Source organism: Gadus chalcogrammus, chromosome 11, assembly GCF_026213295.1.
Source record: "Gadus chalcogrammus isolate NIFS_2021 chromosome 11, NIFS_Gcha_1.0, whole genome shotgun sequence".
Taxonomy (NCBI): Eukaryota; Metazoa; Chordata; class Actinopteri; order Gadiformes; family Gadidae; genus Gadus; species Gadus chalcogrammus.
The window spans coordinates 20889778-20907037 of record NC_079422.1 but is presented as its reverse complement, the minus strand read 5'-3'; the positions used below and the strand labels follow the sequence as shown (position 1 = coordinate 20907037).

Here is a 17260-nt window from a genome sequence, read left to right as displayed (position 1 = left end):
AACATAAGCTTTCTAATGTCAATCATCCAAATATATCACACCAAAAAATTATCCAAATTAGGCTTTCCAAACATAGCCTCCAACTTTGTATAGCACAACAAATTTATCGATTAAATCCGGGTGCTAAACATTAGTATACATTTCTTTAATTGTATTTTACATTTCTACCTTTTCTGTTTTTAAACCCGTCATATGATTTTCCTTTTTGAAAGCAATTACATTTCCCCACTCTTTAAAGAACTTGAATCCTGCTTCATAAATCAACTCAGCAACCGGTCTTACTGGTGGATGAAGTTCAACACCGCATTTGTTCGTTGGTTTTGCGATTCAACGGTTTTGCTCCCCGGTTCCAGAAATGTAGAACCCGGTTTAACCAGTGCAAAGAGTAGATACCGGTTTCAATAGTTAAAGCGTAATTCCAGCGGAAATTTAACCCAGGGTCTTTGTTTTGGCATGAAAACCCATCAAATAAGCCCTCCAGATACCTTTTTCAATGAAAATCGAATATTAGAGTTTGCCCGGCGCAATGTTTGGCATTCACGTTATTGACTTGGGGCATAGAGTTTCGCTTCCAAATCGGCATTTTTGAACCACTAAAATTGTTAAAGATAGCACCAAACCTCTGCAGTAGCATGACTAGGGTCCCTACACATAAAACAAAGCACCAACAACTTAGTTTGCAAACCAAGAGTTTATTTAAAAAGACAGTTAACAAACATTACCGGTAGGTCTGTGTTTACAGGAAGTCCACGCAAGTTGATTACCGAATACCCCAGAGTTCAGTTCAAGGAGGAAAGTTTTTGACACAAAAATGAAAGGACTTGCATATGTAAGTTACAGTTACAAAATTTTTGTTTGCTACAATAAGCATGGCACATTGTTGACAGAAGACACATTGCACATGTGATTGACGCATAGAGTGACCGAATGCACAGTTACAAAATATTTGTTCGCTACAATGTGAAGGACAGCTGAAGCACTGGAGTAGACGACCCATCTACAGCTTGAATTCAAGACAGAGAGATGTTTTGTGTTTTGCCCGGCTGCGGGAAAAAAATGGAAAGTTACACTCCAAAAACTTTCCATAGACTGCCATCGCGGTACAATGACCGATCTCTGGTAGACCAGTGGCTTATTGTTTTGAATATGGACAGGAGACGTGCTGATGCAGTAGGATCACCGTTTCTGCAATGCTCATTCGATAAGGACGACTTTATCATCCATAAAGGAGCTGCTGACCCAAAGAACCCAAAGAAGGTGTCATTGAAGAAGAATGCTATTCCACGAGTGCAGCAAGTGGCTATGGATAGACTTGAGGTAAAGTTCTCTAATACTCAACTTTCAATGAAAAAGGTACTGGAGGGCTTATGTGATTGGTTTTCATGCTAAAACAAGACCCTGGGATCATTTCCGCCGAATAACCACTTTAACGGTTCTGCGTGGCCAGTCCCACCCCGGGTCCCTGCGCCAGTCCCCCGCGCGTGACTTCCTGCGCGAGTCCCCCGCGCGACTCCTGTCTTCAGACGTGTGAGGTGTACAGGTAGGTGCGCGATGTCCAGTCGGGGGGGAAGTCCTTGGGGGGCATGGCGCTCCACGTGCTTTCTGCATGGCCGCCAGACTGCTGCAGTAGTCGCTGCACGCGGTGCACTGGTAGGGCCCCGCGCCCCCGTGCGTGCGCAGGTGTTTGATCATAGCCGAGTAGTCCCGGGAGCGCTGGCCGCACAGGCGGCACTCGAACGGTTTCTCACCTGCCGAGGACACACGGGTTAGGAGCTTTCCACGCACACACACACACACACAAGCACACGCACATGCACACACATACCCACTTACTGTCAGACAGGGGGAAAAGCTGTACACAGATTAATAACCACTCTGTGTGTGTTTACAGTCAATGTACTGTACTGTACACACAACAAACACACACACACACACACACACACACACACACATACACATACACACACATACAAAACGCACACGATTACTCGACAGGGGAATATCTTGTGGCGACCGTGGGCGTGGTCGCCGTGTTCTGCGATGAGGCCTTAAGGGCTGATTATGGTTTTGACGGTCACGCAACACAATGACACGCAGACGTTTCAACGCAGCTGTGAACCTTTATGGCTCTGCGTCGGGTTTTAGTAAGCGGACCAATTGACGGAAGGTTACCATTTTTGGGAGGCGCACATCAGGCCCTTGCGGTGCACGCAAGGAGGGTCTGCAAGGACGTAAGGAGTCCATAACCCCCTTGCGTTGCGTGAAAGCGGAACCATAATCAGCCCTTTACCTGTGTGAACCCTGTGGTGAGTATCCAGCTGGTGCTTCAGACTGAACCTCTTGGGACACCGTAGACACTGGAATGGCTTGGCTCCGGGCTGGGGAGGACTCAGACCTCCTCCTTCACCACCGGTCCTATAGCGATGGTAGGCTTCACCTGGAAGAACGACATGGGAGGTGAGGCTGGGTGTGGCCTCCTCACCTGTCCTCCCGCCCTCTCGTACAATCAATCGACCAATCAGAGGACACCTCGTTGGGGGTTCATTTCCAGCTTTGATTGTCGGTTTGTTGGTTGTGTTGCTATTGGTCTTGGAACAAAAGAGAAAAAAAGTAGCCCAATAGTTAAATTTGCCAAGACATTAAATATAGAGAAAAAAAAATGGCTTTATATCTAAATAAAATATATTAATAAGGGTAATTAATCTAAATAAGAGAAATTCATAAAAGTATATTGAAATGAAATAGATTAAAAAGTAATCATTCTAAATAAGCACATTAATAAAGTGCTGTCTATCGTGCGATAAGATGAATGAAATATATGGGCATTAAGTTCAGCAAGCATGGCAATGTAATGACCTCACCACTCCAGCCCTTCTGACCTTCTAAGGTGAGATCATTGAAAACACAAACATTTTTCTTTCTAAGATGATTTGAAGTCTGTGTTTCCGAAACACTTCACATTTTGCCGAGGTATGTTGCTGTCAAGGCTTGAGTTGTTTTTGTTAGCAAAACGTTTTGTGGTTAACATTGTAAACATTGAGAGTGCACAGATGTTTGCTTGTTGAAGAGCCGTAAAAACACAAGCCAGTTATTCAGCAAGCCTTTCAGTTTGCTTGCTGTATAACAAAGGCATGACTAACATCATTAACTTTAGTCATGAGTTACTTTATAACTTGACTTGTGATTTAATGGACCTGCCGGGTGCTCATACGAATGCTATTCCACGAGTGCAGCAAGTGGCTATGGATAGACCTGAGGTAAGGTTCTAATACTCACCTTTCAATGAAAAAAAGTATCTGGAGGGCTTATTTGATGGTTTTCATCGGTAAGAACAAGCCCTGGGTTCAATTTCCCGCCGGAATTACACTTTAACGGTTCTGCGTGGCCATAAAAAACACAAGCCAGTTATTCAGCAAGCCTTTTCAGTTTGACTTGCTGTATAACAAAGGCATGACTAACTTCATTAACTTTAGTCATGAGTTACTTTATAACTTGGCTTAATTACCTTGCCGGGCTCATAACCGGCTTTGGAATAACCATGTCTGTGTAGACGAGACAATCGGTCATTTGAGGAATCACATTTAAGATGACATTAAAGGAGGACATATTATGGTGTTTTCCCAACAAGTAAACATGTATATGAGTTCAAGAAAACATGTTTTGAAGCTGTTTGCATGGAAACAACTATTTAGGAAAAAGAATCTCGCCTACCGCTATTCCCTGTATTTCAGTCATCTCAGAATGTGCTATTTCTGGTGTCTGTAGCTTTAATGCAAATGAGCTGCTGCCCATTGCATACAAATGAGCTGCCAGAGTAAACCACAGCATGGAGGAGAAGTGATTGTTGCCGCATGCGGACTCCCGTTATCTATAATATATATAATATAATATATATAATATAATAATGTAATGTAATAATATATAATAATAATAATAATAATAATAATGATAATAATAATTAATATAAAGGTACCTAGATTATATAATATCTGATATCATGGCCAAAAGCTATCATCGCTCGGATGATATTATGAATCATAAAGACTCCGTCTGATGTTTCTGGTACTTTCACAACAAGTAAAGACTCGAAGTGGGGGTTATCTCGGCAATGGTTCAGAAGAAGTGGGGGACAGAAACTTTGGCTTTGACTCTCTGAAGTTCAGATTGAACAGCGACATGGAGGAGAAAGGGATTGTACCCCCGGAGGCCGGCGGTCCGGCAGCTGCAGTCGGAGCCCCCCCCCCAGCTCGTCTGTATGGAATCTCCCTGCTTCTGAAATGCGCAAACATCTCCGCCAAGCGCTCGTGCGCTGGTCTACATAATCCTATAGATGCTCTGATTGGAGGGGGGTGGGGAAGGGGTTGGTAACATTCAAATGTGACTGCTTCCTAGGTAGTAGTAGGCGCCGAAACTGACTCGCTTGTTTGGTAACTGTAGGCGGGGTACTTTCAGAAATGCATATCTCACTCAAAAAATCATATACTGATTTATTTCAAAGTTTGTATGCATTTGGGAGCACCGGATACCCAAAACAACACCCCAAATCCCAGGAAAAGGGATGTTTTCGTATTATGTCCCCTTTAAAGGATGTACTTCCTGTGCACGACTTGACATCTGCAAGGAAACGGTGTCATCCTAAAAAGGTGTGAAGCTGAGGGTGAGATCACAATCATTTAACAGAAAAGTCTCCTGGCCAAGACCTAGAACGAACTAGACTAACCAGACTAGTTTCCAGTTGGTATTCAGGTTTAAACAGTTTCATTCAACAGGAATGAAAAGAGTTAAGGGGTGTCTTCACTTTAACCCAACATTTTTTAATACGATAAAATTCAATGCACAATTAATGCTAAAGCTATTGTAGACAATAATAATTATAATAATTACAACAATAATAATACTAATACTTTATCCTAAGTATTATTATTATATAATATGCTGAAGCCAAACCATAAAACTATAACTAATGTCACTGCACTGCTTGCCTTCCTCAATAATAAAATATGAGACATATTTGTATTTATTTATTTAACACAGCCTTCTAAAGATTATCATAATTTCACAGAGGTGTCAAAGTAGCATATCTTCACTAACATAACATAATAATAACAAAGAACAGACGCGTAATTAGTGTTATGGTTGACAACATGTGGTTCAACCACCATGACGCCTTTTAAATGATTTCTAGATATCATTGAATCACTAAGACTCATTTTGAATTGTACCCAAACACACACACACACACACACACACACACACACACACACACACACACACACACACAACACACACACACACACACACACACACACACACACACACACACACACACACACACACACACACACACACACACACACACATACATCCATTAATACACGGTTCAGGTTTTTACCGCTACTATTAACCTAACATTAGTATGGTACATTCGTCCTCTGACTTTGTCGTGCCTAACCACGGCGCATTGAAGCACGTACTGTACTATGGCTGTATGAATAGTAACCACAATGCTGTTCAGCCTGCACTCTGCTTCTCTAACCACAGCCCTCATTAGCTGCTTCCTCTGCGTTGCCGAGCTAGAAACAGAGCATATAAGGTGCACCCAGAAATCATACTACTTTGTTAAATTACTTAAAATTGTATGTAATTGTATCTTATTAGTGGGTTGCTGTGTGCTGTCATGCAGAATGCCACGAGAAACCCACAAGTCTTGGAGACCTAACCAATCATTTTTTTTAGATTTAAAATTTAAATTGACACGCATAGACACAGCTTTTTGACTTTTTCATCACACTCCCTCACAGCTTATCACTCTGAGGATGGTGTCGGACCAGAGCATCCAGGGTGGTGTTGATGATGTTCAGGGTGGTGCTGCTGTTCCAGGATGTGCGGGTGGTGCTTTTACCTGAGGACGCGGTACACCTCTCCGTCAGCAGGGATGCATGATGGGGGTTCACAAAGACGTGCTGAGCGCCGGGAATTCTCTTTAAGTACCTGCGGGAAAACAACAGCGTTTTTACTCTCGATATTTGGTTTTTGGTTGCTTTGAGCGGCAAAAACAACAGTTAGAGCGCAGGCCTCCACCGTTCATCTCTTATCATTCTCTACTTCCTCTGTGTCCTTCGCCACAGAGTATTTATAGGTCTTTCTGTGCGCGGCTCAGGCAGATCACACACACGGGCAGGATGTCTCTCGAGGCAGTAGAACCCAGCCTCGTTTTGACTGAGAAAAGCGTAGGCCTACGGCTCTGTCGATGTGCGACATTGTGGGTCGTGTTTTTTGTTCGTGTTCATAGTGATCTGACGTAGCACTTGTAGCGCATTAGTAGTGAAACGCCGCCGTGGGTGTGTTTTTACTTGTGATGTGTTCAATGGAAGGGAGAAGACGAGGGGGCTTCCCTTTAAATGTTACTACGGACCGTATTGGGGAGAATATGAGAAATGGGTTTCAATGTTAAGATTATAATAGTAAGTTTTATCTGAGGTCATAATTCATGATATTGATCTAATCTGATCGATCGTCATCTCGGGTTCAGAGGTGAAAGAGAACGGGGGCATACGTGAGATTGAACCTTATTGGTAACGAAAGACATTCAAACTTTCCAATGACGTCAGTGACGAAATAAATCAATACAAAAAAGTTTTTTTGTGGTAAAATGTACAATGAAAGTATTGATTAGGGTAGAGGTTAAGTAGAGTAGTAGAGTAGAGGTCTTCAGTAGAGGTGTTGGCTAGTCACATCTTCCCCTCGACACTGAATCATCTGAACTGGAAAGGGCCATCAGATCAATCGACACAAGCTTATTATTCAACCCTACCATCATCACATCATCACATGTATTCACCTGGACTCACTGCCGTCGCTCGCAGCACCCATTCTCTTCAGGTCTCGTCGGACCAGGTCCTCCAGATCAGGGGGGCGTTGTGACTGAACATTGGCGAAGTCAGGGGCCCTTTGGGCCAGGAGCCCGGACTGAGGCCCCTGGGAGAAGGGGTGTTGGCGCTCGGCCACCAGGTCGGAGTAGCGCTGAGCCATCAGCCTCAGGGTCACATGGTGCCAGTGGTTGGCGGAGGCCCAAGCAGGATGGCTGGTGACGGAGGCCCGCGGAGAACAGGGCGAAGAGGCCCTGATAACGCTGTCCCTGGCGTAGGGGCCCGCCGGCGGGGACGACGGGAGCGCCCGCTTCCTGGACAGAACCACGCTTGTTTGGCCTTGAGGTGTATCGGAGGGAGGCGGCGGAGAAGACGTGGGAGGGCAGCTGCTCTCCTCCTCTTCCTCCCTCCCCGTCTCCCCCTCAGCAGAGGAGTCCCCCCGTCCCGTCTCCCCTCGGCACGGCGGTCCCTCCCGCCGTCGGCCGGGCCCCGCCCTCGACTCCTCCAGCTCCTCCAGCGCCCGTCTGACCTCCGCCGCCCTGTAGTCCAGGCTCCCTAGGAGACCGCGGCACTGCTCCTCCAGGGGCCTCATTCCCAGGAGCCCCGCGGCGGTGCGCAAGGGCCCCAGGTCCGCCGGGGGCACGGCCAGGGCCTGGCCGTAGCTGTAGTCCAGCACCTGCTGGAAGGTGCGGGGGGAGCAGAAGTCCAGCGTGCAGCGGAGAGGGCGGTCCGCCGGGCCCCCCTGCAGGAGCCGGGGGGCCAGCGTGGGGCTGGTGCAGGCCAGCACCAGGCAGTGGGCCCCGAAGGTCTGGCCCTCCAGGGAGAAGACGACGTCACACAGGGAGCCGGCGTGGCGGAGGGCGTCGGCCCGGACCAGGAGAGGGGAGGGGTGTGGGGGGGCTCCAGGCGGATCATCTCTTTTGGGGGGGGCTGCGCTGTAGGGGGGGGGGGGGGAGACGACGTCCTGGTGGAGGGTACAGACGAGAGGGGAGCTGGGGTCTTAATGTGACACTGGCAACCGTGGGAAGAACGCACTCTGGTAATTCAGGTGAATGTCACGGCATGATGAGGATCGCAACATCTTCCATGATGCGTTCGTTTTTTTTCGTTTTTTGGTTTGCTTCTATTTTATCAGGAAGTCTCACCGAGATCAAATCTCTGTTGCAAGACAGACACACATCAAGATTATTAGCTATCACTGTATTTGAAAGTCCCTTACATTTATGAGTAATGGAAGATTCTGAATTCCCCTGTCTCCTTCCTGAGATCAGGTACATAATGCGTAACATGAGTTGTTATGTGGGTGCCATTTTAATTGGGTTAATTGGATTGCATTTACATAGCAGCTTTTCAGACCTAGGCACATCAATTCATGCCTCACATTCAACGATTAATACGATGCGGGTTATGAATGGGAGCAAGGTGTCTTGCTCTCGGATACTAATACGACTCAAACGCTTGGCTAGGTCGGAGCTGGTGATTGCACCAGCAACCTTCCTGTGGTGAGGCTGAAATAGGCTGAAATAGTTCAGAGATGTGGGTGTGCAATCGGTCTTGTGTAATAATTCTGATGACAGTTTGTTAGATAGTATGCAAAGATTTAAGAGATTAGGCAGCAGCATATTAGGTCCAAAGTGTTATTATTTTCCTGTCAAGCCTTTTTTCTGGATAGGAAACACATTTTAGTATTTGTTTGGTAAGACTCCAATTTTTTGGAAATTGATCTTAATGCCTTAATTAAACAAATGAGGAAAACCTATAAGGACACCAATTTTCTTTGTGAATGAATGATGCATTGTAAATAAATAGATGTTCTCCATTGAAATACAGGATGCATAAGCATAGACACCCATATGTTAAATTACAATAGAGGCAGGCAGATTTTTTTTTTAAACGCAATTTATTTCATGGATCCAGGATACTATGGCCTTTCAGCTAGGCCTTTGGAATTAAAATAGCCACATAACTGGCCTTTAAAAATAAATCTGGCTGCCTCTATAGGAATTTAACATACTTATGCACCCTGTATTTTAATTTTTAGTCAACTTTAGCATGGGTGCCTAAACTTATGCCTACCACTGTATTTGCAGGGTGGAACAATTTTGATCCAATAACCATTGAAAGGATAATTGTTGATAAACACTGTGTGAACTAGTGTGTGTCTTTTCAGAGTTTAATGCAAATTTAGGATTTCTGGATGCCATTAAAGGCAGACTATCCATGTAAATATGAATATTACAATATTAGGATTGTAATTTAATGAGACCTGAGTTAATTTAACTCAATCAGTGATCACACTTTGCGTTCTAACAGTAAGAGATTAATTAAACCAGTTATAAGCATCATAACCCAGGGCAAGTTACTTATTCAACACAACACTCTGATCAACGGAGGCAAAGCTTTGGACAAGTCAGTAAAGGGTCCAGGTAACTTATTAACGTTTATATTTAGGGCATCAGCAGACACTTTTATCCAGAGTGACTTACAATAAATATATTTATCAGAAGGAGAAACAACTATTATCGCTGTCGGTACAGTAAGGATGTTCATAGAACCAAGTGCCAAGCTCTAACAATTGTTAGTTAACCCATTCCCCGTATACACAAAGATATGTAGGATAAGATGCTACACGATTTAAAGTACTATTTTGAGAGTGCAAGGACGTACAAACTCATAGTATAGGTCTTGAGCGAGACCACTGAGGAGAATACTGTTCTCCTCCTGAAAGCTAGGGAGCTTTGAGTCTCCCAAGGATTCAAGAACATTTGATAAACAGGTTGGTTTCTATACCGGCAGATAATCACTTGAGATCATTGGTATCGCTGCTCTTATGCAGATGGAAAGCTAGCTGTGCCGTTTCTCCATAATGGCGGACTCTCAGCAGTGGTGGATGTCAGTGTGAACAAGTGATAAAGTGGGGGATTTTTTAGCCATTACCAAATTGTACTCGCGTATTAACACGGAAACCACATATTGAGTATAAGGTGAATATTTGACCCTTTTGGATTGTACCTCAACATGCTTTCGCTTGTTGTTTCCTCTTATTATCAGGATGACAAGACACAAATTGCATATATAAATTTCATTTTTTACATCTTATTTTTCTTCATCGCCTGTGTGTGAATAGCACACCATCTGTGTTCAGTCTTGTGGAAAAATGTTCATCAACACGGTTTTCCTTGTAATGCTGTGTGTCAGCGCTGAAGCAATGTCCTGAGTCTTTGATATTCTACAGTTATACGCACCATGCAGCCACAACCTCTGACTGTATATGAAACCATGACTAATAACTGTACTACCTTCACACAAGAGGCGCTTCAAATCCACGACATGAGTGCAACTCGGGTAAAGGTAAATAGCAAACAACCCGTAGTTGTGAAACACTGTTTTGTTTTCGATCAATTTTTCACTAGCAAATGTCGGGATTAATTATACTCAAAACTGAGCATAAATGAACTTGCAGTTGCAAGCCATCAGATCGCATTTAATGCCATATATTGTCCCAATAAATGTCATAGAAAATGTGAGTGAGAAGGAGAATATATATATAGAAATATATATGTATATATTTCTGTATATATATATTTATATATAAAGACATTAGAAGATATTTTACAATTTGTATGAAGTAATCATTCACTTATTTGCCATCACCTTTATGATTGTGTAAAGATTCAACAGTGGCCATCACAAATAAATTAAAGGTCCCATATTAAGCACTTTAATTGATCAAATATAGTCCCATTATTACAAAGTTGGAGCTTCTCGATAATTCTCTGCTCATTGAATGTCAATTTGGCTGAAATAAATGAAAACTGAAATTGAAATTAAAACTCAAATGAAGGAAGTACAATTTTGGAAGCTATCTTGTTCCATTTGAAATATTCCTTTAAATGCTGCAGAACCCTCTGATCCATCGAAATCTATACTAATATGGTAATAATATTAATTTATTATTAATAATATAATAAATATACGTTAGCCACTCCAATATACATGCCTGTCCTGAAGTGATGTTATGTGGAGCAGTTTTATGTGCCATGCTCACCAAAAATGGATGACAATAGGAAATTGAACAAGCAACCATTTGATTGGAGGAATCTGCGCTCAGCATCCCCATGAATCTGGGCCTCCACTTCTGTTCAGTGCTTTACATTTATCACTCAAAGCAGCAACAGACTTTATCAAACAATCAATAATTTCCCACCATATTGGAAGGCAGTTTCAGTCAGTTCTCTCAGAACAAACCCAGAAGGAAGTCAAGGGTCAAACGTTACTGCCAGCGTGAAGCGTACAAACTGTTGATTGGTCGACATCGTCTCTGAGTGAATGAGGAGGGGTCCTTTTGATTGTTTTCTGTCAAGGTTTTGCAAGACATCCCACGTCAGCGTAGCGAAGTAAAGACGAGCTGTCTGAGCACATCTACAGGTGGGAAGGGGACTCTGGGCGCATCATCTCCAGTATTAAGACACCACTTGGCTTAGCACAGGGGCTTCCCCAGATGTGTGTAGAGGTCTGACCCCCACACAAACACAGTGCACCAACACAGTTGCAAAGTGCAAAAAAAACAACATTTGAGTCCAAGGGAACCAAAAGAGCGAGAAGAAACAGATGGGGTGTGTGGTGTGAGCAGCTGGTGGTGTCTGCGTGCGGAATGTTAAAGACAGACGTTTCTGAGAGTGAGACTCACCAGTGTGTGCGAGTGACTCCAGCGGTCCTGTGTGGAGAGCAGTGAGCCGCCTCAGCACTGAAGTGACTTGTGTTTGGTGCTGTGGTGAGGAAAGGACAGGTTGGTTCCCTCCTCTATCTTCTCAGTCCCTCCTCTGCGAGAGAGAGAGAGAGATCATTTCCTGATGGTTCCATTGATTATCGAGCAGAAGGCATCTTCCTATCTGTCTTTGGCCCTTGGTTATCCAGTCGGTTCCCAGCGTGTCACCTGTTTGAAGCCCAACATTTGTCCTTTTTTTTTATCGAACCTTTAACCAGGAAGTCCCTTGAGATTCAAATCTATGGTAAGAAGGGACCTGACCAAGATAGCACACCAGTAGAAGTACACGGTTGCAAGGTTTTGCAGCTCAATTTCATCACGCTAAGGAGTATAATTCGCTTTTTGCAATACATACATCGGTATAGTTTTTTGCTTATGTTTTCCACTCAAGACTCCAAGACATGTTGGGGTCACCTGTCATTCTGCAAGACACCAGACAGCGACCCACTCAGACATAGGTATATCTATACATAGTACAGTATTCACCCTGACAAGGAGACAGTATCAGACGAGATGATCATGGTTGAACTTTCAGTGGGCAGTGGGCAGAACCCCCCGGAGGAGCTGTGTCCTCCACTCTGCTCTTACTTTGAAGGAGTCACCGTTCCCATACAGTCACAGTGTCTTCTCAGTAAACAGAATAGGTAGGATTAACCGTCAGTACAGCGTCACCTAGCTTGTGGTTTCCCGCTGCTAGCAACATGAGGGCTGTGGCTAACACAGGGGAACGGCAGCCCCCTTATTGTTGAGGTAAGGTTGTATGTGTTACACTCACTAATTTCATCCTTTTTAAGATGTTTCAGACCCTAAAGCATGAACGACAACTGACACACACACACACACACACACCACACACACACACGCACACGCACACGCACACACACACACACACACACAACACACACACACACACACACACACACACACACACACACCACACACACACACACACACACAACCCATTAGGGCAAAAGGCTAGATAATAGGCTTATTTGAGAAAGGGAGGGAAAGACCTAGCAAGGTAGGCTGGTAGGATCCTAGGAAACCGGTCATCTAAGTGGCCAAACATTCTCCTGCTTCTGGAGTAAAAGCTTATTATCAATATCCCTGCAGCCTTATATAACCCTTCACTCAGAGATGAAGGTGAGGAGGGTTCAAAGGGACCGATCATTGAGGGGCGGGTGGCAGGTGGCAGAATTGAGGGGAGGAGACACATGCGCAATTGTTCAGAGAACGAAAGCGTTGACATTTTACAAACGCTTGATTTATGAATGCATCATATATGGATATATGGTGTTCTTGCGATGAATGTTTTTTCTCCCGAAAGACACGCGAAATCTATTCTCTTATGCGTAAATTGCGCGCTTTTGCACGTCGGTCTCCGGGCAGCCTCTCATGCGAACTGGCTGCAGCGCGCTGCAGCCAGGGTTGCCAGATTGGGCAGGAGATCTGTCCCAATCTGGCAATACTGGTGGTGCTTTATGCTTTCTGGATGTCCTTGTTTTTGCCCCCGAGGTTTGCGTTAGTTGTTAATCAGGCACTCTGAGCCTCATCCAACTATTAAATAAAGTGAAAATAAAGTAGGCCCAACATTGTATTCCGTTAACGAACCGCTATATTAACGGACCGCCTGAGAAACGACAGTAGGCCTACCCATAATATTATCAAATAGCCTACCCTAGTTTTATCTCGCCTTCTTTAAAGCCATGTCCGCTTCTTAATATCAATAAAGGCATCAACTTTTCTGGCTGCTCAATTCAAACCATAAATCTATAAAGGGATATTAATTTAATGCATATATTATAAGGTATTTTATTTTTGTATGATTAATATTGTTTTGTATATCATGTGTATGCCTCGCCAAAGGGATATTTTCTTGTTGTGAGTGTCCTCAAACGTTAATAGTTAACGGCTTACAAAATAGTGACGAAGGAAATTGGCCATACAGATGAAGTGGACTGACTTGACGTCTGTCACTCCTGAACCGCTGAGAGAAGGTGTAGGAGGGAATTTCACCAACTGCCTCATCCGAGGTGATGTTGATGGGGACTTCCGCCTGTCTCTATCTTCTGGGTGTTAGTTTGAAAACATTATCACAGATCCCATAATGGATCCAATGCTATGTGAACACTTTTCCATGGTTCTGAACTTAATAAGTGAAGTCAGATGCGGAGACGTTTCAGTGAACCGGGAACATTCCACATTGACACTTCAGGGATCATGATGGGAGTGAGTGTGGTGTGGAGGCTGTGAAAAGAAAACAAATGGCAAAAAGTGTTTCATGGGCCATTTGTAAATTTTATTACATTTTTGAAGAGCATCATCACATTTCAGTGTTTAATATCTGTTGCTATTACAATTACATGAATATTTTGCCAAATGAGTGATCTCTAGAGATAGTTTTTGGTTTTCATGAGCCAAAATAAGGACATCTCTATACCATGGATGTTTTGGAGGAAGCAGACAGAGGAGACGCAGCCTCACCGGAGAGTTTGGTTTTCCTGTGAGCAGCCTGTAAGCAGCCTGCACACACGTTCTGTTAGATTAATTTCTGGAGTTGTGCTTTTTACCTTTTCAATTGGATGGCGGCTCTCGACCTGTTCGGTTTCACAAGGTCAACGTTGTATGATTTAATATACAGTTCTATATTCTACAGTACAGTTGCAAATGCTTGACCCTTGATCCAATTTATTATTACATATAAATAAAAAATACATATTAATTACATCCAAAACACAGCATTGTAAAAGGCAATAATGCAGCAATTAAAATTGTAATAACTACTGTTATATTTCATCGGGGAAGGAAGAGAACAGCAATCAAAAAGGAGTATTGAATTTGACAGGACAAACATACAAATGTGAGTAAAACTATCACATACACCATAGTTTAACTACAATATACGCCGTAGTTGAACTAGAACATATGCCGTAGTGAAACTACAATACACCATAGAGGAACTACAACATACGCTGTTGTTGAACTACAATATACGCTGTTGTTGAACTACAACACACGCTGTAGTTTAACTACAATAAACGTTGTTGTTGAACTACGATATACGCTGTTGTTGAACTACTATATACACCGTAGTTAAACTACAACATAGGCCGTAGTTAAACTACAATGTAAACCATAGTTGAACTACAATATACGCTGTTGTTGAACTACAATATAAACCATAGTTGAACTACAATATACGCTGTTGTTGAACTACAACATACGCTGTTGTTGAACTACAATAAACCGTAGTTGAACTACAATATACGCTGTTGATGAACTACAATATACACTGTTCTACGTCTGCTAAATGCTGGTAGGAAACCGTCGGTGGTTAGGGGATAAAATAGGCAAGCTTATTCTCAGCTATCCCTTCAGTATCAATGCAAGATCCACTGAAGTACACTGTGATACATTTTCATTCACTAACGAAGCTGTACAAATTATACAAGAATGATTTCCTCCCTTTCTCTGTCGTGATCCTGATCAATGAAGTGATGATGCAGCCCTAACCAAATGATTACTCCGGCTTATAAGGTGACTATGACAACGTGGGAAGAAAAATACCCCCCCCCCCCCCCCTCCCCCCCCCCCAAACGGTTATGATGAAAGGCTGAACGTAGGAATGGAATTAAGATTCTCTCGATTGTTTTTTGTTTATCGGACCAAATGAATCGGAGGTTGTTGCATCATCAACAATAACAACAGAAGGCCTTCCCTCGAGCGACGAGGTCAACAGACCAATCAGCGGATAGCGTTAGCTGGTTTTTAAAAGAGCCCCTCTTGACTCACTGCGGGGGATGGACAGCGTCAGTACATGTCGCTCGTCGGTTTTCTATGTGATCATCAGGTGTGAGTCACTACGAGTCGATGGGCTGGGGGCTGTGGAGCTCGCTCGGAGACCACCGCCACACACCATGGCTCCCAGTTTTGGAAAGCCTCAAATGAAGCAATGGAATCGTTTTTTTCCCCCACGTTCGCCTGTTATTCTCGTACGTGAACCATGGGTTTGATCGTTCCACGGAACAACGGGCGGGGCCGTCGCTATGGCCGACCAAGCCCGACCACGCCCGGTGACGCGCCTATGCTCGTGTCAGAGGGACACGGGTTACCTCCAGGGGATGTAAGGGACCCCCCGGTGCTACGGTCCAGGACCCGGGGCCCTCAGGCATGCAGGACCTTCTCTGGGGGGCCCCGAGGTGGGCTGCACTACTACTACTACTACTACTACTACTACTACTACGTGTGTGTGGGGGTTTCTACGATGCACGGGACGCAACTACTCCAAATCAAAAGGTGATTCTCACCGCTTTTCCCTAAGTACATTCAGTCAGAAGTAACTGTGTCGTTGTGCTGGTTTTTACAACAGTCCGTTTGCAATCAGCCATGTTAGGAGAAATGTTTCTCCCTCTCAGAACAGCACTTTTGTTTTCATTTTTTTCGACTTTTTTTTCCATTACACAATGCGAACAAATCATACAAATCATATGTATAATAATTATAGTCTACTGGTACGCTTATTTTTTCGGCCAACGTTATTTACACTTTGTTTTGGAATGGTGACGTTTCCAAATTCCTCGAAAAGCAATAACAGGAACAACACAAATACAGCAGTATCGTACACCAAATTTTCATGCGTTCAATAAAAGAATGGACTTGTGGGTATTTTTGTTTTACAGGTCTTCAGGCAGCAGGATAAAGAATAAAAAAAAACGATCAACAACTAAGTGATATATTAATGAACCAATGACAGCTTCAGTAAGTCACAAACACAGAGAGCCCAATGTTGTAAATACCACCAAAAACATTTCACTGGATGTTATTTATCATCGGCTTAACTATACGTTGAATCAAAAGCCAACTTAGGTGTCTCAAACACTTAAACTGAACACGGTTAACTTCATAGAAATGTTGTAGTCTAAGAGGTAATCCACCACATGGCTCAGAGAAGTGAGATGTAGGCTCTAATTTGTGGGCTTGACGTGACAATGTATCTTCTTATCGCTGCTAGTCTCTCAGCTACGCTAGGTGAGTTTTACACTCATTTTCTCATTCGCAGTCATCTATACAACACATATTTTCAGCTTCAGTACATAATTATTTTAACAACAACCTTACTAATGAACAAAAATGTATTTTACTCTAAAGCGTTAAACTGTTCAACACTAACATGTCCTTAAGGATGAGTGGCACTGTTTCAACATAAGGTTAACATGTTGTTTTAATGTGTTTAACTGGTCAACATGAACACTTTAGTTTGAGTGTGTTTAACTGTCGGTCCGGTGTATCTCTCCTCAGAGAGCAGAGAAGATGATCATTTCAGGTGACGATGGGCGGGTCCATTTACAATTACATTGGCCTCCGGGTTTACCCGAGAAACCTTAAAGTAGCATGAATGATACACAACGTGGAAGGGGGGTGGGGGGGTTGCTGGAGCTCCCCCTGGTGGAGGAGGGAGGGAGTGGATGAAGGCGGGAGGGGGTCGATAAGGGTTGGAGGAGAGGAGGAGGGGTGCAGGGGGGGGGGGGGGGGGGGGGCGCGGGGGGGGGGGGGGGGGGGGGGGGGGGGGGGGGGGGGGGGGGGGGGGGGGGGGGGGGGGGGGGGGGGGGGGGGGGGGTGGGGG

The 17260-nt window shown here is 44.0% G+C and overlaps 1 protein-coding gene across 1 annotated transcript; it reads right to left on the bottom strand.

Moving 5' to 3' along the window:
• Positions 1 to 1426: 1426 nt before the first annotated feature.
• LOC130392331 (zinc finger and BTB domain-containing protein 32-like) lies at positions 1427 to 11185 on the bottom strand. The gene is made up of 6 exons (XM_056602826.1): positions 11147 to 11185; positions 6842 to 7833; positions 5903 to 5991; positions 2291 to 2437; positions 1600 to 1748; positions 1427 to 1513 (listed from the first exon to the last, which is right to left on the bottom strand). Exons 1-6 carry the CDS (start codon positions 11183 to 11185, stop codon positions 1427 to 1429), a joined length of 1503 nt encoding a protein of 500 aa, XP_056458801.1.
• Between the last annotated feature and the right edge of the window lie 6075 nt (positions 11186 to 17260).